At 35.5% G+C, this 21,417-nt stretch overlaps 4 protein-coding genes across 5 annotated transcripts; 1 reads left to right on the plus strand and 3 right to left on the minus strand.

Annotated features, from left to right (window-relative positions):
- The first annotated feature begins 1,210 nt into the window (after positions 1 to 1,210).
- On the plus strand, positions 1,211 to 4,081 carry LOC131653289 (pentatricopeptide repeat-containing protein At1g63080, mitochondrial-like). The gene has a single exon (XM_058923383.1). It carries the CDS (start codon positions 1,424 to 1,426, stop codon positions 3,023 to 3,025), a length of 1,602 nt encoding a protein of 533 aa, XP_058779366.1. The 5' UTR covers positions 1,211 to 1,423; the 3' UTR covers positions 3,026 to 4,081.
- Positions 4,082 to 6,720: 2,639 nt separating this feature from the next.
- Positions 6,721 to 7,089, minus strand: LOC131650896 (uncharacterized). The gene has a single exon (XM_058920599.1). It carries the CDS (start codon positions 7,087 to 7,089, stop codon positions 6,721 to 6,723), a length of 369 nt encoding a protein of 122 aa, XP_058776582.1.
- A 336-nt stretch (positions 7,090 to 7,425) lies between these two features.
- Positions 7,426 to 7,860, minus strand: LOC131650897 (uncharacterized). Its single transcript, XM_058920600.1, has one exon. It carries the CDS (start codon positions 7,858 to 7,860, stop codon positions 7,426 to 7,428), a length of 435 nt encoding a protein of 144 aa, XP_058776583.1.
- A 9,731-nt stretch (positions 7,861 to 17,591) lies between these two features.
- LOC131653286 (pentatricopeptide repeat-containing protein At1g12300, mitochondrial-like) lies at positions 17,592 to 21,210 on the minus strand. Of its 2 annotated transcripts, XM_058923381.1 has the most exons (2): positions 20,568 to 21,210; positions 17,592 to 20,435 (listed from the first exon to the last, which is right to left on the minus strand). In XM_058923381.1, exons 1-2 carry the CDS (start codon positions 21,187 to 21,189, stop codon positions 19,549 to 19,551), a joined length of 1,509 nt encoding a protein of 502 aa, XP_058779364.1. In that variant the 5' UTR covers positions 21,190 to 21,210; the 3' UTR covers positions 17,592 to 19,548. The 2 variants fall into 2 exon arrangements, with proteins under 2 accessions (XP_058779364.1, XP_058779363.1); XM_058923380.1 differs by having other exon boundaries at positions 17,592 to 21,210.
- Between the last annotated feature and the right edge of the window lie 207 nt (positions 21,211 to 21,417).

The following is a 21,417-nucleotide window of genomic DNA, read 5'->3' on the forward strand; positions in this document are numbered from 1 at the left end:
ATGTAACAATTAAAGAAAAACGAATGTCTCAATATTTATACTCCTGGTTCACGTGAAAAAATAGTTATATTTATGTTAATCGATACAAAAATGAGTGAAAAAATAGTTATATTTATGTTAACCGATACAAAAATGAGAAAGAAATATAAAATAACAAAATAACAAAAAAATATATCAATCAAAATAAGAGTTCAAATCATGCAAATAATAGGCCTATAGATATCTACTTACCTAAACGAACATTATAATTTCCAAACAACAATAACGTAATACAATTTTATCATCATCTTCTTATGATTCACATGAAAAAACGTCATCAACTAATAAAAGACCATAAAAATAATTAGTTAGATAGGAGACTAACAAACGTTATATTAATACAAACGGAAATTTATATATTTGTAATAGAATAACTTGAGTTTCTATTATATGCCACAAAATAAATCACAAAGTTAAACAAAAATAATTATAAATAATGTGAAGAATACCACAAAAAATTAAAAAATGCATTTAAACCACCGGTTCACAAAAACCGCCGGTTTTATCAGTTTACACCGGTTCACACCGGTTCAATGACATTCTTGATCCAGCTATTGAACCAGACCGGTTATCTGGCCGGTTCCCGGTTCGACCGGTCCGACTGGTCGATCCGGTCCGATTTTTAAAACACTGAAACAATGATAACTCAATATCATAGGTAGGAGTTCCAAACTAACAATAATATAACAAAAATAATAATCAAATCAAATAAGTGATTAAATTTTAAATCAATATAATAAATGAGTGAATCACGATAATTAAATAATAGGAGTTACAAAATACAAAAAGAAATTGTTCAACTATTTATTTGGTATATTATTATGGTCACTTCTAGAATGAACCATCAACTGAATGGTTCATGGGTGTATCACTTTTATACACCATTAAATTTATCTAAAAGTCTAAAATGAATTATAAAAAAAAATAGAACACAAATACCTTTTTACACTCTATTCATTAGAGTATTCTCTCTCATCCTTTGTGTTCTCTCTATCTTAATTACCACCACGGCTGCATATGTCCAAAACGGCCAATTATTCCTGATAAAGTATATTTTAATATTTAAATAAGTAAGTTATTTTTTAAACATTAACTTTTATAAAAGAAAAAAAAGACAATAGAATTAGAATTGAGCAAGAATGACTATTAAAACGACATGTCATCGTAGAGTTAGGATTGATGCTAGGGTTTTCATCCAGACATCTTTAAATTTTGATGAAGTAGAAGTAGATAGATAGATAGTAGCTAGTATTCAAAGCAAATAAAAGAAAAATATTTAAACCTAACATTTACTATTATAAATTACTCCCCTGTCCCATCCGATAAGTTATTCTTTAATTTCAATTCCAACAATTTGTTCAGTGTGCCGAGCGAGAAGACAACAATGTCGTTTTTAAGGTACGTCGCTGCTTCTGTTTCCATTTCCAAATCGAGACCATACTCTCACTGTCTCCACCATTTGAATGATGATGTTGTTTCCTTGTTCAACCAAATGCTCCATAAGAATCCCACCCCACCCGCCGTTGAATTTGGCAAAATTTTAGTTTCTCTTGTCAAAGCCAAACATTACTCTACTGTTGTTTTCCTTTCTCGCCAAATGGAATTCAGTAGAGTTACTCCTAATTTGGTAATTCTCAATATTCTCATCAATTCTCTTTCTCAATTGGGTCATATTACTTTTGCTTTTTCTGTTTTTGCAAAGATTCTCAAAAGGGGTTATCACCCAGATGCCATAACTTTGAATACAATCATCAAGGGTCTCTGTCTCAAAGGTCACCTCCATCAAGCATTGCAATTTCATGATAAACTACTAGCTCAGCGATTTCAGTTGGACCAAGTTACTTATGGGATATTGATCAATGGTCTATGCAAAGCCGGACAAACAACTGCAGCGCTACAGTTGCTCAGACGAGTTGATGGGAAGTTGGTCCACCCTGATGTGGTAATGTACACTACTATTATTGATAGCATGTGCAAACATAAACTTATTAATGATGCATGTGATTTATATTCCGAAATGCTCGCTAAGAGGATTTCTCCTAATGTTTTCACTTACTCTGCTTTAATTAGTGGCTTTTGTATTATTGGTAAATTGAAAGAAGCAATTGATTTATTTAAAATAATGACATTGGAAAACATCAATCCGAACGTGTATACTTTTAATATATTGGTTGATGCGTTTTGTAAGGAAGGGAAGGTGAAAGAAGCACAAAATGTGTTAGCTATGATGATTAAAAATGACATTAAACTTAATGTTGTTACTTATAGCTCTTTAATGAATGGATATTGTCTAGTAAATGAAGTGAACAAGGCCAATTGTATATTCAAGACTATGGTCCAAAGGGGAGTGACTGCTGATGTTTGGAGCTATACTATCATGATCGATGGACTTTGTAAGGTTAAAATGGTAGACGAAGCTCTTAATCTCTTCAAAGAAATGCATTGCAGCAAAATCATTCCTGATACAATAACCTATAGTTCCCTTATTGATGGCTTGTGCAAATTGGGAAGAATCTCACATGCTTTGGAGCTTGTCGATGAGATGCGTGATAAAGGTCAACTACCTGATATAATTACGTACAATTCTATATTGGATGCTTTATGCAAAAACCATCAAGTTGATAAGGCAATTGCATTTTTTAAAGAATTTAAAGATAAAGGTATTCAACCTAATGTGTACACATACACTATTCTTATCGATGGATTGTGTAAAGGTGGAAGACTAAAGGATGCAAAAAAGGTTTTTGAAGAACTTTTGGTCAAAGGTTACACTCTTGATGCCTGTACATATAATGTTATGATCCATGGATTTTGTAAGAGTGATTTGTTTGATGAAGCATTGACATTGCTGTCAAAAATGAAAGACAGTGGTTGCATTCCGGATGCTCAAACTTATGAAATCATTATTCTTTCCCTATTTGAAAATGATGAAAATGATAAAGCAGAGAAACTTCTTCGTGAAATGATTGTGAGAGGTCTACTATAAAATAAAAAATTGAGAAGATGCTTATATGGGCCTTCACGCAAGATGTTTGGTTTTAAACTGTTGCTCTTATCTTTTGAATGTCATTGCTATAAGCATGGGCCATGATATTTAGGGTAAAAGGTTGGTTAGTGAAGTAGAACATTTATAAGTTCTGATTTCATTTTTAAGTTTGGAAGCCTTTGGCTTTGAGCTGTTTCTATTGTCTTTTTAATGTCATTGCTATTCTGAAGTTACAATACTTCCATTAATACAATGTCCATTTGATTCATATCCACCAAAGTACATGTAGCAATTGGGCTGTTTATTTCTATTTCCAATCCTTACAAATCCAAATGTAGATTTAGAACACAAGACTTTGCATTATAGATTCAGGGAGTTGTATATATGTTACCAATTTATATGTAGATTTTGATTCTACATGTTTAGTAGCAGGTTCTGTTTCTTGCAACTATGTAATACAAAAGTCAAATTGCTTCGTTCATATTTGTCTATGTGTTTCATAATTGGAGAATCAAGTATGTCACAAATACAATCTTGTTTGTAAATTTTCAACTCGTATATTCAACATAGAATTGCCTCTTAACACTTTGTCTAAACCAATTTTTTTTTTAGTCGGCTCATTCATGTTGGTCGTTTTTGTGGATAAGCTCAAGTCGATGATCACTCTACAACTTTAATATCTTAATTACTTAATTTAATCACTTTGATTTTCTAATTATTTTGGAAATAGTGTCGTCAATTCATTACGCAAATATCATACATGATATCGAATTTGTCTCTAAGATATACATATGCATTGGAATAAAAGTCACTTAATCGTTACTAGAATAAGATACATGTTTTCACTAACCACTATAACCCTATATGTGAAACCATTAAGATAGTTCCCGATAAGAAACCTCACAATTGTTCTATATAATATTCTACTTCATATACAACAAAACCGGTCTTCAAGAATAGACCTTTTTTGTGAGGCAACGGATCCGGACACAACATGGTAATATGCCCTTTTCCATTATTTAAATTATTAATTAATGTCTTATAAGTATTGACTTGTGGTTGCAGTTGTGATCCTGAAGACCGCGGAGAGTTGTAGTCACACGGGAGTTGCAAGTTGCAACCACTGTTGCACTGACTCAATTATTGGTAAGTTACAATTTGAAGGAAATTGGTAGACTGTTATAATTATTTTGTTGTTCTAGAAGTGTTGGACTGTGTTTATACTAGTTCTATTACACCTCTAGCCAATATCTTTAGCAATAGAACATATCTTGATGCTTTATATTATAAAAAATTTCATTTCAATACTCATCAAGACCAAGAGGATGAGTTTGTTAGTCTTGTGGTAACGAGTGAGGAAGGGTGAACTGACAGTAGTTAGTTATAGAGAATGTTAGAATTAATAGGTGATGAGTTATAGAAAGTGAAGGCAAGGATAAGTTTGTTACGTAGTTGGACGGGGATATCTTCCTATAGATTATGGTTTAGTACTATCTATTCAAATCTACTCTTAATACAGTTGCATTTTCGATTCCCATTCTCTTTTAAAAATGGGACGATATAAGGACATCTAAAACCCCTAGAAAAGCATACTGTAAAAGAATCAGCAATCAAAGGTAACTACGACATTCCATTCTACAAAGCTTTGTTTTCACGTTCAATATTCCGTACATTGGACTGAGGGGTCTTCCTATGGAAATGGGTGAGATATGTGCCATAGAGGCCGACTTTGAATATTCTGGAAATGCTGCATCAAATTGAATCAAGGCATGAAGTTTTCAAATATTTTAATTAAATTTTTTATTAGGATTGAATGATTGAATGATTTATTTGACTCAAAAGAACATGATAAAGGGAACACTGGTTAGGAATATAAGGGAATTAGAACTGTTATCAAAATTTCTAGAAGGACTGAATGATTTTTTTCCTGCTTTTAAATAAAAAATTGGGAAATGTAACTGTTAATATTCCCATATTCCCAGCATTATCATAATAAAAGAAGTAACTTGATATGGCTTGGCTAATGGGTGTAATGAATTTACAGTCGGAAAAGTTCCCGGCAGTATCTGTTTTGCTGCATAATTCTAATTCTGCAGTTTTGAGACATAGTTTATTGTTCGTAATTGAACTTAGAAAGATGTATTGGTCATAAGATAATAGGTTGATTAAGATTTGGTCTTAGGGCTACTAAATTGAATCGAGACAGAACAGATATCTTTTCATTTATTTTATCTAAGTTATACTTGTTCTTCTGCATAGTAATTTGATCTTGCGAAGCTTAACTGTTTCAGAATGTTAGTTAAACTTAAAGCTAAGTTGCTAAGGTACAGGTATAAGCTAGACACTTAAGTGAAGTAAGCAAAGAATGACTTAATGTGTTCTTGTGGCTAAATTAAGCTACTGTGTGATGAGTTACTAAGGTTGCATTAGGTGCACAGTCTACTCAAATATGTGTTAAAGAAAAGTATTGCGAACTGGAATGGTCTTCCAATTTTTTAGTCACTAGGAACAAAGGTTAGAGTTTAGATCATGAATGCTTTATAGGGAACACAGTTTTATTTTCTACATAATTGCTTGTTTTGGTAATAAATTGTTTATGGAAAAGTATGAACTTGGAAATAAAGTTTTGTAAGATTTTAGGATGAGTTGAAGCCCCAAAATCTAGTTACTCAAATGGTATTAGAGAGTGTTGCAGGAGATGATTTGTTGAACGTGAAAATTCATTGAATATAAGTTTGGATTCACCGATTCTAGAACATGTACTCCGATGCCCTTGTCCTATTGAATATAAGTTTGGATTCACCGATTCTAGAACATGTATTCCGATGCCCTTGTCCTCCATATATAGTGTCATTCTGAGATGAATGGTTATTTTACATTCCCATCCATAACATTCATGCACATATAGTTGTCATACTTGCACTTGCTACAGGATTTGGGAAGAACTTCAAGTGCGACAAACCTGTGGCGTAGACCTCCACTCCACCTATGAGGTTCCTGCGGTGTAGACCTCCACCTATGAGGAAACCTGCAAGTGTGATTAAGGTACTGTGTTCTGAGTTCCAAGTTTGATGTTCGATTGTGTTCTTCCATTTATCCAACTGATGTTCGATTGTTACAATAATTAATGTTCTGAAATTTGATATTGCTAACACATTGCTAATTTTTCACAGTCTATTGTCTCAGATTTCTTGATGAGTTATTTATTTTATGAACAATGTTATTTGTTTATTTATTTATTTTATTTGTAGATATAATGGATGCTGCAAAGAGATGTTAGAATCTTAGTTAATGTAAAGAGAAGTTGGAGGCTTGGATGATGCAGAGGAACTATTAGTGATTTTGGTCTAGCACTTAGGAGAAAGGGGTTATGAGAGGAAGAAGTCAGATAAACATTTTGATTCTATGGATTATTTTTGGGAATTTCTTTTTAGACCTCCTAACCGTTTTAAGGGTCAGTGGCAAAATTCTTTTTTTATCTCTAGAATTCGGAGATTTATCTCCGATCGCACCACATTTCATTTTTTTTATGTGTGCTTTCGGAGATGTATTTTCGAATTCACCCATTGGTGGGATTCGAAAGTACATATTCGAAATGATGATTTCCAGAAACAAAACCTAAAAACCAGAGAAGCTTAATATAAATTTAACATAGATGGTTCAAATTACATAGATATTGAAATACAAATTTAACTTTACATATTGTTATAAACGGGTAGTTGAGGACGTTGCAACATTTTAATGACATATTCTCCAGATCTCTGAATCTTTGCATTGACTTCAATCCGACCTTTAGTAGAGTATCGGCGAAAAGTACTCCACAAAATTTTTAAATCGTCATCTGTCTTCAGTGCAAACTGGGTGAACTGCACCTTTATGTCAGCATCAAGTGATGGTAAACGATACTCGAGCTTGACTACCTTCCGATTTTTTGGATATTGGAGGAGAGAATTGAGTATGGTAATCAGCTCGGCGAGCGGCGTGTCCTCGGAGAACCTAAATTGAAGTGGCGGTTTCGCACCATTGAAGTAAACAAAAGTAAGGTGAGGATATGTTTGAGTCATATCTGATTTGTGGTGTGCGATGTTGAAGAATTGGTTAGAGACACTATTTATAGAAGACTAGAAGCTATTTGGTCCCAAGATTTCTTATCCTGTGTCGGGGCATGTTTCAGAGATACACTTTCGAATCCACCCCTTATTTTTTAAAGAAAAATGTTGCTTTCGGATATGCATATCTGAAACATTCCCTGATGATTTTTTTAAAAAACATTTTGGATATGTATTTCCGAATTATAGTAAACCAAAAATAGAAATTATTTAGGCAGAATGAGCACTATGGAAACATAAAAACACTTGAATCAGTAAAAGTAAACAGCGGTAAAATATTGAATAAATATATTATATATGTAGCTTGGTGTCCAATACATGATTATGTTTACCACAAATGACACTAAACCGCCACATATCATCCACCTTACATGATCTGCGCAATTTATACTGACGCTCACATTTTCTCGATCCGGTGTCATCATGTTTTAACTTCCAAACTTTTGAAACATATTTTTCACCTCTCTCGCATATCATCGTTACAAATTCTTGCCTTCTACTAGTGTCATTGTCGGACCTTCCAATCACAAACCCGAGTTTGCTAGCTTCCATTCGGACCCAGTCAAGCATATGTTGACGAGCATTGAAAACTTGATCATTTGAAAATTGTTGTTCCATATCTATCTCGACAACAATTATTTTAGAATCATCATTCACCTCATTCGGTTTAGCATCATCATTCACCTTGGCCGAAACATCTTTGAGAAATATGTCGGGGTGCACCATATCTTAAACGGGCAAAAACAAAAAATCTGTTAAGAATTTTGCTTATGTAATAGATAGTTTCGAAAATGCACTTTCGAAATAATTTAGGATGGATTCGAAAATGCATTTTCGAAGCGACGCAGTTTTTTTATCCAAAAAACAGCTGCATTGCAAGTAAATGAGGGATGAAATGATGAAAGTTTACCTGAAATTGCAGTTTTTTTATGCTCTCTTTGACATAATAAAACACTTGAAATACATCTCCGAAAATATTTCTGAATATTTAAATTTAACGTTCGAATATAAATAGGATATTTTCAGATATACACCTCTAAAACACCTTAAAATTTAATGAGGTGCGTTTGAAGCATCTCCGAATGATATTTTAAAATTTTCATAGATTTTTTTCACCTATTCAAAGTATAAAAAAATCCCTTATTTTATGTAACAACTGTTTCTAATTTTGAGATTTTATTGGTGGAGATTATAAGTTGAAGGAAAGTAATTGACGTTGTTTAGTCCCAAATTATTTTAAAATTTTGAAATAACCTTGTATTTTCTAATTAGGCCTAGGAAAGTAATCGCCACTTCTATCACTCTCAAAATTTCTGACCAATCAACTAGGCACAAATTGAAAAACCTCGTAATCACCCTTTAAATCCTTCCATGCTTAGCTAGCAAGTTAGCAACAACTTTTTATTTCCAACTTTGTTATTATCATCCAGTGCTTCTCTAGAGTCTGACTCTAAAATGACATTCAAATAACCTTGATCCACCACCAACCTCAATCCTTCATACATCCCCCACATCTCCGCCAATAAAGCGCTGCTACTAGCCACCCACTTGATAAAACCACCACACCAATTCCCGGAGCTATCTCTTACAACCCCCTACACCCAAAATCACCATTCGGATTGCTCGCACCATCAACATTTATTTTGACGAAATTGTTCTGAGGACACTCCCATTGAATCAGTTTTTCAACCCTACCCTTTCCATAATCCTGAAGTTCATTATGGATGCTTCATAATAATCCTCCATCCTCTTAGCTATAGCTTCCTGGATGTTATCCGGCCTCACATAATTATCATCACGAGCTTCTTTATTACGCAACTCCCAGATCGAATGGCACCCAATGGCCCAATACGTACCAATCCTCCTCCTCATTCAAGGATTCAGTGATATTAAGCTTTATCCAATTCTGCCAACCCACTTTAATCCTGCGCAAGCTTGGTAGGAATCCTACTTTCCCATGCAGCTTTTGCGAATTTGCAATCTCTCAAAGCATGCAATGTATCTTCCCGAGTGCAACCACACAATCTGCAGCTCACAATCCCAAAACCATTCGTACTACTCCTATCCTCAGTCAGAAGTATATCATGCTTTAACACCCGAATGAAACACATCACTCGCTCAGGAACTTTCAGCTCCCAAATGCTCCTTCAACCTTTACTCTCACTCGGATTATTGACATCCATCAAGTATTTGTACATACTGCTAATGGTAAGAGTACCATCATCCTCAGTTGCAACCATACGACTATCTTCACTGCTATCAGAGACAAACAGATAGATTGCTGCAATTTTATGCTTTAAATCCTGAGGAATCCAATTTATCATCTCCTAGTTCCAATCACCGTTATCACTAACCAGATCACAAACTCTAGCTTCACTTAAATCGGGAGGAATGCTCACCATGTAATCCATAATACTTCTGCCTCTAACTACCCAATTGTCATTCCAAGCATGGATACTTTTTCCATCACAAATACTACAAATACTAGCTTCCATCAACCCAATTTCATTATACAAACCTGATTCATAACATCAAGATCCCGCAGCCCTAAACCTCCATCACTTTTACTTGATACCACTTTGTCCCAACTAATCGCATGATGCTTCTTCAGCTCTGTACCCCCCCCCCCCCCCAAATGAAATTTCTATAAAGATTTTGGATCTCCTTAATACACACCTTAGAAAGCTTATTTGTCATAAATCGGAATAGCTTCCATAACACTCTTAAGAGTAACTCTCCCCATAAAAGCAGCAGTCGTGCTTTCCAATTAGAAAGCTTCTTCGATATCAGTTTGATAACATAATTAAAATTGCCATTCTTAAGAGCTTTCCCTATGAGAGGAACTCTCAAGTATTTTCCAAAGCTATTAGTTTCTTTAAAGCCCGACACCACAACTAGCTTTGATCTCATGCCCTTAGTGACTTTTTTCGGAAACATGATACTCAATTTCTCCATACTAATCTCTTGCCCCGACATTTGACAAAACCTGTCTAAAGTATGTTTGACACCCCCCATTTGCGATTCCACTGCTTCCCCAAAAATCAGCAAATTATCTGCAAACATTAAGTGAGTTATATTCACTCCATTCTTTCCACTTATTCTTGTTCACCTCATGCTCAATCAAATGGGACAGCTTGTCCATGCAAAGGAAAAACAGGTAGGGGGAGATTGGGTCTCTTTGACAGATTCCTCTTTAAGGACGAAAAAAATCACTCCTACTGCCGTTCCAGTTCACATTGGCCTCCATACTAGTTACACCATGCATGATGAGGTTAACCATTTTCTCGGGAAAACCTATTTCTGCTAAAGTTCTCCAAATAAACTCTCAATTGAATTTATCATAAGCTTTAGCCAAATCTATCTTCATTGCAAAGTAGCCTTTCTTTCCCTTCTTATTACGCATGCTATGAATGACCTCACTAGCTAGACACCAACTGTTTGGTAGGAAGACACCAACTGAGACATATACGATTTCATTCTTCCAACTATCACCTTTGTTATAACTTTATACATCGTATTACATAATGAAATAGGGCGGAATTAAGTAACTTTTTGGGGTTGATCAATTTTCAGAATAAGACATATATCTTGTCTTATTAATGTCTGCAATGTTGATAGGGTTTTGCCAAGTTTCTTTAACAAAATCACTTAAACCAACACCCACAACATCCCAAGCTTTCTGATAAAACCCAGTTGGAAATCCATCTGGCCCTGACGCCTTCCACGACTTCATAGAAAACAAGGCACTCTTGACTTCATCAATACTAATATCCTTCCGTAATTGGTGAATCACATCAATACTCAACTTCGGAAAACTGATATCAGTCTACTTCCAGTTGCACTAGTTGTTGGCACACGCAAACAATTCTTTGTAAAACTCTGTGACACGATTTCTTAGCTCTTCATGATCAGTAATCCAGTTTTCGTTATCATCCCTCAGCATATTGATTTTATTCCTCTTCCTTCTAGAGATGGTTGGCATGTGGTAATATTTGGTATTACAATCCTCATCAACTAGCCACCTAGCTCTCGAATGCTGATACCACATAAGCTCTTCCTCATTCAAGATACTACTCAACTCCTTTTGTAAATTGACTTCCAGCCTCCCCAGGCAACCTATATTATCCTCCGTTTGAGGCTTTCTCTAAATCCCATCTAGTCTTCTAATGATTTCCTTTTTAGCTCTTTTGATTTTATCAAAGGAATTAAATTTCCATTTTTCAATTCCTTCTACAACATTCTTCAGATTCAAAACAAAGGAACTATTCTCTTTCCACGATTCCTTTAGCATGTTATTGTACGTATCATTTGTAAGCCAAGCATTTTCAAATCTAAATGGCTTCTCATGATAGAAAAAAGCTTCTTCCTTCAAATTGATGAGAATAGGATGATGATCTGAAAACTCCACCCGCGTCAAAACCTTAACATAAGCTTCAGGATACATTAACCTTCAATCGTCATTGCTCAGAACTCTATCTAGTTTTTCATAAATTCGCTGACCACCATGGAAAATTGGACCTCTCCACGTAAACAAAGGCCACCTAGACTCCACATCACTTATCATGCACTTGTTCATTTTATCACAAAAAGTTTTACAACGATTCCAAGTGGCTGGAACTCCACCTCTTTTTTCACTTACATGAGAAATGTCATTAAAGTCCCGGGCCAACATCCAAGGACCTCTCATATTACTAGCAATCTGATGTCGATGTTCCCACAACCTCTTCTTCTTGTTTTCTTGAGGACTTGCATAAATCGCTGTAAAATTCCATTCTGGCTCTTTATCAATCTTGATTATAGTATGAATGTATTGGCTCTCCTTCTGAAGAATTTTAATATCCATCTCCCCAAATTTCCAAACAATAACAATCCCCCCTGCATAACCACTGTTCTCTCTACTTCCAAAGGAATCAAAACCAAGTTTTTTAAAGGACTTGCTTATTTTAAGAGGATCACATCTTGTCTCTACCACTACCATCATTGTTGGTTTATAACTATCAACATAGTGCTTACAATAACGATGAAAAGCACGGCTCGCCGCACCTCTACAATTCCACACCAAAAATTTGAATGCCTCATAGCTAGAAAAAAAATTATTGGAGCAATTAATTTTACGACTTCTCTTTTTATTTTATTTTTTTGGAAGAATATAACCTACAACTTAAAGAAGATTTAATGAATTAGACATAAAGATAAGAGAGATATGAAAAGGTGGCAAACAGAAAAGGCACATCAAGAGTTGTAGCAATGCAATTCAGAAAGTGACGCATAAGAAAATCAATGATGTGCTGCAAATGCAATTCCTAAAAAGTTGTTCACATTCTGAGTCAAATAAGGAATATCTACATAGATAGCAACATTACACTATTTCCACCATTCTTCACTTGAACAAATAATGAATGTAATAATCACACCAGAAAAAGAACATCTTTTGCAAGTGTAAGAATTCTTAACCTACTGGTCTACAAGCCAAAATAGAGATCTGACATGTTTAACATGTAGAGTTTGATGTGAAGATTGGAGCAAAATAACCAAACAAAAATATTAAAATTAAGACTCTTGGTCTATGTTCAGTAATGTGAAACTGCTTTGGTGAATTCCATATTTGCTGTCAAAGTTGGGGCATGCCAATGGTCGCCAGTACCAAAGATGATTTTGTTTTTAATGCCAGCTTCCTAGTTGTTGCAGATAAACGAAAGTGGTTCAAATAGAGAAAGAATAGCTAATTAAACTCACCTGAGGCAACTTATTAACTTGTCAGCTCTAAGTTTCTCATTAGAGAGAAGAACTGTGTCTCTCTTCACGACTACTTGACTTATGAAACTTCACTTATGAAAGGCTGCCCTAGAATATGTAGAACTGCTTCCAGGTGCCCAATGTTTACACTCTTATTATCACATGATTTATGAAGTAGTGAAGAAAGAATCAATTGTTACCGTAGAAATATGGAATATTTTATATATTTTGTAAAGAATACATAAGAGGTATTTATATACTATAAATCTATCTAAATAAGGGAAGGGTAATTATTCTCCCTATAAATGCTAATTTAGTCATAATGACCTGTACAGGACAGCAGCTCATAATGAGCTGTATGATATTCAAAATATTCTAATAATAATAATAATACTGATATTACAACACTCCCCCTCAAGTTGGGGAATGGATATCTATCATCCCCAACTTGCAAGTAAGATCTCGAAACCGCTCCAAGGGAAGTCCTTTGGTGAGCACATCAGCTAACTGAAGTCCTGATGGGACATACTGTGTAGAAATAAGACCACTATCCAATTTCTCTTTGATGAAGTGTCGGTCTATCTCTATATGCTTTGTTCTGTCGTGTTGGACTGGATTGTGAGCAATACTAATGGCAGACTTATTATCACAGAAAAGTCTCATAGGAGCTTCATACTTTATTTTCAAGTCATCTAGAATGATCTTCATCCACAACAATTCACATACTCCTTGAGCCATGGCTCTAAACTCTGTCTCTGCACTTGATCTGACAACTACATTTTGTTTCTTGCTCCTCCATGTCACTAAATTTCCACCTAGAAACATACAATATCCAGTGGTGGATCTCCTGTCAACAACTGACCCTGCATAATCTGCATCAGTATAAACCTCCATAGACAACTGCTCACTTTTCTTGAACAATAGTCCTCTTCCTGGGCTCATCTTTAGATACTGCAAGATTCTATCCACTGCCTGTAAGTGTCTCTCCTGAGGGTTATGCATGAATTGACTGACAACACTAACTGGATAAGCTATGTCAGGCCTGGTGTGAGATAGATAAATGAGTTTTCCCACAAGTCTCTGGTATTGAGCTTTATCAACCCTTGGGCTTTCCTCATCACTCCCAATCTTGTGGTTTTGCTCTATAGGAACTCTGGTGGGTTTACAACCCAACTTGCCAGTCTCTTTGAGAAGGTCAAGGACATATTTTCTCTGACAAATGAAAATGCCTTGTTTTGAGTATGCTACCTCCATACCTAGGAAATATTTCAACTTTCCAAGGTCTTTCATTTCGAACTGAGCTGCCAACTCCTTCCTCAAGTTCTTCTTCTCAAATTCATCATTACCTGCTATGATCATATCGTCTACGTAAACTAACAAAAGAGTGAGTTTACCATTTTGAGCATGCTTTATAAAGAGAGTATGATCACCTTGGCTTTGTTTATATATAACCCAATGACACCATTACATGAGTGAGCCTTCCAAACCAAGCCCGAGGTGATTGCTTGAGCCCATATATGGCCTTCTTTAACCTGCAAACCTTATTACTTCCTGAAGTAGGGTCATATCCGGGTGGGATCTCCATATACACCTCTTCCTCCAAATCTCCATGCAAGAAAGCATTTTTCACATCAAACTGTTGCAACTCCCAATCAAAGTGAGCTGCCAAGGAAAGAATGATTCTTACAGTGTTCATTTTTGCTACAGGAGCAAAGGTCTCTTCATAATTAATTCCATAGGTCTGGGTGTATCCCTTTGCAACTAGCCTCACCTTATATTTGTCGAGTGTGTCGTCGGATCGGTATTTTACCGTATATATCCACCTACAGCCTACTGGCCTCTTGTCATTTGGCTTCTCAATACTCTCCCAAGTCCCATTTTTCTCTAGTGCAAGCATCTCTTCATTCATGGCTCGAATCCAGTTCTTATCCTTCAATGCTTCTTGTACTGATGCAGGAACTCTAATAGAGTCAATAGCTGAAATAAAACTCTGATGCTGCACAGAAAGCTTTTCAATAGACACAAAATGAGATATAGGGTATTTGGTACAAGACCTTTTTTCTTTTCTCAAAGCAATAGGTAGGTCATCAAGGTTTGGCTCACAAAAATTACTAGGCTCAGGGTTAGGAACACTTACCTCAGGTTCAGACGATTGGACTTGTTGGGGCAGAACGGGTTTACCTTTCCACCTTTTTCGCTGGAACTGTAACTTGTATTTGTCAACATTATTTTGCACCGGTATTGGTACATCACCACCTTCCTCATTAGGCATCAAGGGCTCATGTATTACAAGAAGAACAGACAACTCAGGAGACGGCTCTGGGTCCTGCATTAGAGGAATAACTGGAAGGACAGACAACTTAGGAGACGGCTCTGGGTCCTGCATTAGAGGAATAACTGGAAGGGCAGACAACTCAGGAAACGACTCTGGGTCCTGCATTAGAGGAATAACTGGAAGGACAGACAACTCTGAAGACTCGGCTTCTGGATTATTCTCCCCCTGAAGCTGAGGACTAGGATAAAAAGACTCAGATTCCTGAAAAGTAACATCCATGGATATATAGACACGACGACTAGGAGGATGATAGCACTTGTACCCTTTCTTATCTGAAGCATATCCCATGAAGATACATTTAATAGCTTGAGGATCTAACTTACCCCGATGAGAACCATGAACATGGACAAAGGCAGAACAACCAAATACACGATTCTGAAGACTTGACATAATGGGCACGGACGGATAAAATCGAGTCAGGACCTGCACAGGACTAACACCAGATAACACCCTAGAAGGTAACCTATTGATTAAATAAGCAGAGGTCAAGACAGCTTCCCCCCAATAAAATTTAGGAACATTCATTTGAAAGCGTAATGCTCGGGTGATTTCAAGAAGATGACGATTTTTCCTTTCAGCAACCCCATTTTGTTGTGGAGTGTCAACACAAGTCAACTCATAAACAACACCATTAGTTTTGAGAAAATTGTGAAGATTTTGGTTTACATACTCCTTACCATTATCTGACCGTAACCTTTTAATAGGTTTCCCAAACTGTGTTTTAACCATTTGAAAAAAGTTAACAAACAATTGACATACTTCAGACTTATCTTTCATAAGAAAAACCCATGTAACCCGAGTACAGTCATCAATAAAAGTAACATACCATTTTGCACCAGAAATATTGGAAATGGATGAAGGCCCCCATACATCAGAATGGACAAGATCAAAGGGTTCGACACTCCTAGTATCACTAGGGGAATAGGTTGCTCGATGGGATTTGGCAAACTGACACACATCACAATGAAAGGAATCAGCCGACACTTTGGTAAATAAGTGAGGGAATAAAGACCTGAGCATGCAGAAAGGAGGATGTCCAAGACGCCTGTGTTGGAGCCATATTTGAGTATTTGCCCATGACTCTGAGCCAGCCTGATGACACTTGCTTTCCTTATGAGGTAGACAATATAACCCGTTCTGTTCCTCAGCAATTCCAATCGTCTTCCCTGTGGCAAGGTCCTGAAAAACACAATGAGAATGAAAAAAGGTCACAACACAGTTCAAGTCTTTAGTGAGTTTATGGATGGACAAAAGATTGTTAGAAAGCTTAGGGACATGAAGCACATGATTTAGATGGAGAGATGGGCTTAGGCGAATGTTACCAGATCCGGCAATCGGGGTTTGGGACCCATTTGCAACGGTAATATGGCGTTTATTAGGTAAAGGTGAATAAGAAGAGAGATATGACATATATGGAGTCATTTGATCGGTTGCACCAGAGTCAATAATCCATATATCTTTAGAACAAGAGGCATTTAAAGCTAAGAAGCTAGAGTTCTTACCATTCATGGTCAGAGAACTAGTGTTAGAGAACTTACTTAAGGAGTCCATAAAGAGAAACAAACCGTCTCGAGCCCGGAGAGGATTGAGATCTACTGTTAGGAGAGGATTGAAGGGCTGCCAACGAGAAACACCAACAAAGCTGACAACCAAACAATCAAAGGCTGCAAACAGCAAGAAACAGAGGTACAACAATGAAGGCTGTCCTGAAAAACAGAGGTACAACAATGAAAGTTGTCCTGAAAAACAGCAATGAAGGTGAAACAATTCGGATCTGCACCGGCGGTTGAGCGGTGCACGACGGCTACAAAGTCACCGAGATCACTAGGATTCCAAGAGAAAGGGGACCTCAAAAAAAAAAGGACCGTAATAAGAACGGCTAGTGTTTTGAGCGCGGAAGCAGAGCCCCTAGAATCGGGTGCTCTGATACCAGGTAGAAATATGGAATATTTTATATATTTTGTAAAGAATACATAAGAGGTATTTATAGACTATAAATCTATCTAAATAAGGGAAGGGTAATTATTCTCCCTATAAATGCTAATTTAGTCATAATGACCTGTACAGGACAGCAGCTCATAATGAGCTGTATGATATTCAAAATATTCTAATAATAATAATACTGATATTACAACAGTTACCTACCTCTAATAAACAGGTGAAAAAATGATTCAAATACAATAAGACAAACATGTTTCCATTTTCACTTTAAAATAAAATAAAATAGAACAAAATAAAAGACACTACATCAAAGTGAAATCAACAAAACAACTATCAAGTCATAAACAATGTTATAGTTACTGGGAAATTGACAAACATCCATAAAATTATTAATTGGTGGTTATTTATTCTAGACATCACCTTATGTAGGCAAATAATTCAAATTGGTCTTAAAATTGAATACTAGCACAAATCAAAGTGATCCTTGAAACTTATTTACGATCATAAAATTAGTCTTCAAATCAAAGTCAATTGCGGGTCGAGAAAAAATGGCAGTCAGTTTAAATTCTGCTACCAGAATCTATTTAACAATACGTTGTACTAAATAGCTTATTGTGGAACAGTTGCGATTTGTTCTAATTATGTTTTGCTATAGGCAGCAATAGCCGATATTTGACCAAGCCGGCTTAAACACAAATTTTCAGCGACAAACTTGACAGCAAAAATGGGGTTTCAAGAATCAAGATGAATTGGTCATAGAGTTTAACATTATGGTTAATGGTAAAAACTTACAAAATACTAGTTAATAGTTAGAACTTGAAAGGTATATTTAGAAAACAGGACAATCTATATTGTTTAGTTTCTAATCACAGCACAATATAGTACATATGTCAATAGGATTTGGCGATAAGCATTAAGAACAAGCATGCTGAAACCTCCCCACTATACTTAGCAGCATTAAGAACAAGCATGCTGAAACCTCCCCACTATACTTAGCACTTGCCTACCGTAAGGCAATCCTTGTTCTATCATAACATGAAGTGAGATATTCAACAACAATAGAAGTTATGAAACTCATGAAGTATCACATTTGAACACCAAGTATATGACAAGTATATGGATAGGTAAGTTGTGCTCGCCTGTTCAGCAAAAGACATATAGAGCCTAGAGCTTTACGAAATGACTCTATCTGCAAGAACATGTGAGTAAATGCAGAGTCAATTGTCCTCTAAAAGTATACTTGCTAGTATACCTAGTATAATATCCAAGTCCACCCTAAAGAATGATGTCCATATGGAGGGTAGTCTCCATACATATCTCTTAGCAGACTATCAAACATTAAGCTCTTCAATTTTCAGCACAAGGAATGCATGACTTAACACCACATGTAACGAAACACAGACTTCATTTAAACAAAATTTAAATCATGCCAAATAATTCCTTTCAAGATTCAAATTAAACATCAAAATCAGCAATTTACCGAAAATATAATCAAGCTTCCTACAGGAATGCATGTTTTTAAATTCTAGATCATTTTAAGACCTTTCTAGCTTTCAATAGTCAATAGTCAATACTTCACTGCAATGCATAATAAGTAGATTATCAAGCTGTACTGGAGGACCTTTGTTACCAAGCTTGTGCGTGTTGTATGCAATATATATCAACCTATTCTCCTACTAAACTACCTCTTAATACATTCAGTTATAGTCATTGACCAATAAATTAGGACTCAAAACTAGACATTTTTCTGCAGATTCTGCATGCATCCTAGCTCTCTAGTACCACTAGTTTACTTCTAAATAGTATCTACAGCTTAAGTACATTCAATCATGAAACTGCACTGAAAACCCATGAATTAAACCTGAATTTTTACTTGCATTGAAAACCCATGAATTAAACCTCAAAAAATTAGAACAGCCAAGATCACAAAGTAGTGGTTAAAGACAAGGTAGATCACAAAGGTCTTGATGAGGAACTTTTCTAAGATTTGTGACAGCCTCTGATTGAATTTTTTTTTGCTTTCTGTATCTATAAGTATACCGGATGTGAGAACTGAGAAAATTAAGATTAGTAAATGACATCAATTCTAATGTAAAGCGAGGTGACAATAGCGGTAATTTTTCAAAATTGATATCAGTCTATTAATTAAGTCTAACAATAATTTTAACATTCTACCAATTTCCGTCAATTTCGAACTCACTAATCTATCCGTTTGAAGTAAAAATACATTAAACAAAAGAAACAACAATAACAAAAATCATTTTCCAATTCGGTGCAACAGCTACATAAGTGAAATGGTGAAATGATTTTGAAACATAAATGAAATGGTGAAATGATTTTGAAACATAAATTCAAAATAATAACAACGTATAAGTAGAAAACTATCTTACATAGTTTTGGTATTACAGTAGACCTCTCGCAATCATTTCTGTAAAAAGTTTCTCTGCTTTGTCATTTTCATTTTCTTTAAAGAGAGAAAGAATAAGTGTTTCATAAGTAATAGCATCCGGAATGCAACCGTTGTCTTTCATTTTAGACATCATGGCCAATGCTTCATCAAACAAGCTCTTGTTGCAAAACCCGTTGATCATAGTGTTATAAGTATAGACGTCTAGAGTGTATCCTTTGACCAAAAGATCTTCAAATACTTTTTGTGCATCCTCTAGTCTTCCACCTTTGCACAGTCCATTGATAAGAATATTATATGAGAACATATCTGGTTGAATACCCTTCTCCTTAATTTTGGTTAATAAAACAATCGCCTTGTCGAGATGATTATTTTTGCAGAAAGCATCCAATATAGGATTGTACGTAATTATATTAGGTGGTTGACACCTATCATGCATCTCATCGACAAGCTTTAAAGCATATGATATTCTCCCAAATTTGCACAAACCATCAATAAGAGAACTGTAGGTTATTGTATTAGGAATTATATTTTTGTGATGCATTTCTTGAAAGAGATTCATGGCTTTATCAACCATTTTAATCTTACAAAATCCATTAATCATGATGGTGTAACTATAAACATTAGAGGTCACTCCCATTTGGGCCATACTGTTGAATATATCATTGGCCTTGCGTACATCATTTAGCAAACAATAACCATCCATTAAAGAGTTAAAACTATAAACATCAGGCTTGATGCTTTTTTTCATCATCGCAGCTAACACATTTTTAGCTTCTTTCAACTTTCCTTCCTTACAAAATGCATCAACCAATGTATTAAAGGTATACACATCAGGGTTGATGTTTTCTAGTATCATTTTGTGTAACAAACCAATAGCATCTTTCAATTGACCCATAATGCAAAAGCCATAGATCAATGTATTATAAGTGACAACAGTAGGAGAAATTTTGTTAGCTAACATTTCAGAATATAAATCAAAAGCATCGTTAACAAGTTTATCTTTACACATACTATCAATGATTGTAGTGTACATTACCACATCAGGCTGAACCAACTTCCCATCAACTCGTCTCAGCAATTGTAGTGCTGATGTTGTTTGTCCTCCTTTGCATAAACCATTGATCAAGGTTCCATAACTAACTTGGTTCAAATGATATCCATGTGCTAGCAGGTTGTCATGAAATTGCAATGCTAGATGGAGGTGACCTTTGAGACAGAGACCCTTGATGAGTGTAGTGAGCGTTATGACATCTGGGTGGTAACCCATTTTGAGAATGTTGGCAAAAACAGAAAAAGAAAGAGAGATATGACCCAATTGAGAAAAGCAATTGATCAAAATGCTCAAAGTGACTAAGCTTGATTCAATTCCAGTCTTTAATTCCAATTGTCGATGAAGAGAAACAGCGGTGGAGTAATGTTTGGCCCTGACAAGTGAACCTAAGATCTTGTTAAATTCAATGATAGAAGGGGTAGGATTGTGACCGAGCAGCAAGTGATTGAATGAAGAAACAAGATTGTCTTTCTCTTCCTCATGGAATATTTGAGAATATAGCCTTGTTGAGGCGAAGGAACGAATGAATTTAGGGTTAGAAAGTAAGAAAAGAGAGAAAGCAGCGTTGCATCTGAACGACATTGTTGTCTGTGTTGCAATGATGTTAGGTTTCTATTCAGTTTAAAGTGTTATTACTCAATCACTTTAATTGCGATGCAGAGGGTCAAATATTTTAAAATATAGTTTTAATAATTTAGAAGTTATTTATTAGAGGGTTAAATATGTTAGTGGTCCCTATAAATATGACACTTTTTATTTATAGTCCCTATAAAAAATTTCATTGAATTTTGATCCTCACAAAATTTTCCG

This window comes from Vicia villosa, linkage group LG2 (assembly GCF_029867415.1).
Source record: "Vicia villosa cultivar HV-30 ecotype Madison, WI linkage group LG2, Vvil1.0, whole genome shotgun sequence".
Lineage (NCBI taxonomy): Eukaryota > Viridiplantae > Streptophyta > Magnoliopsida > Fabales > Fabaceae > Vicia > Vicia villosa.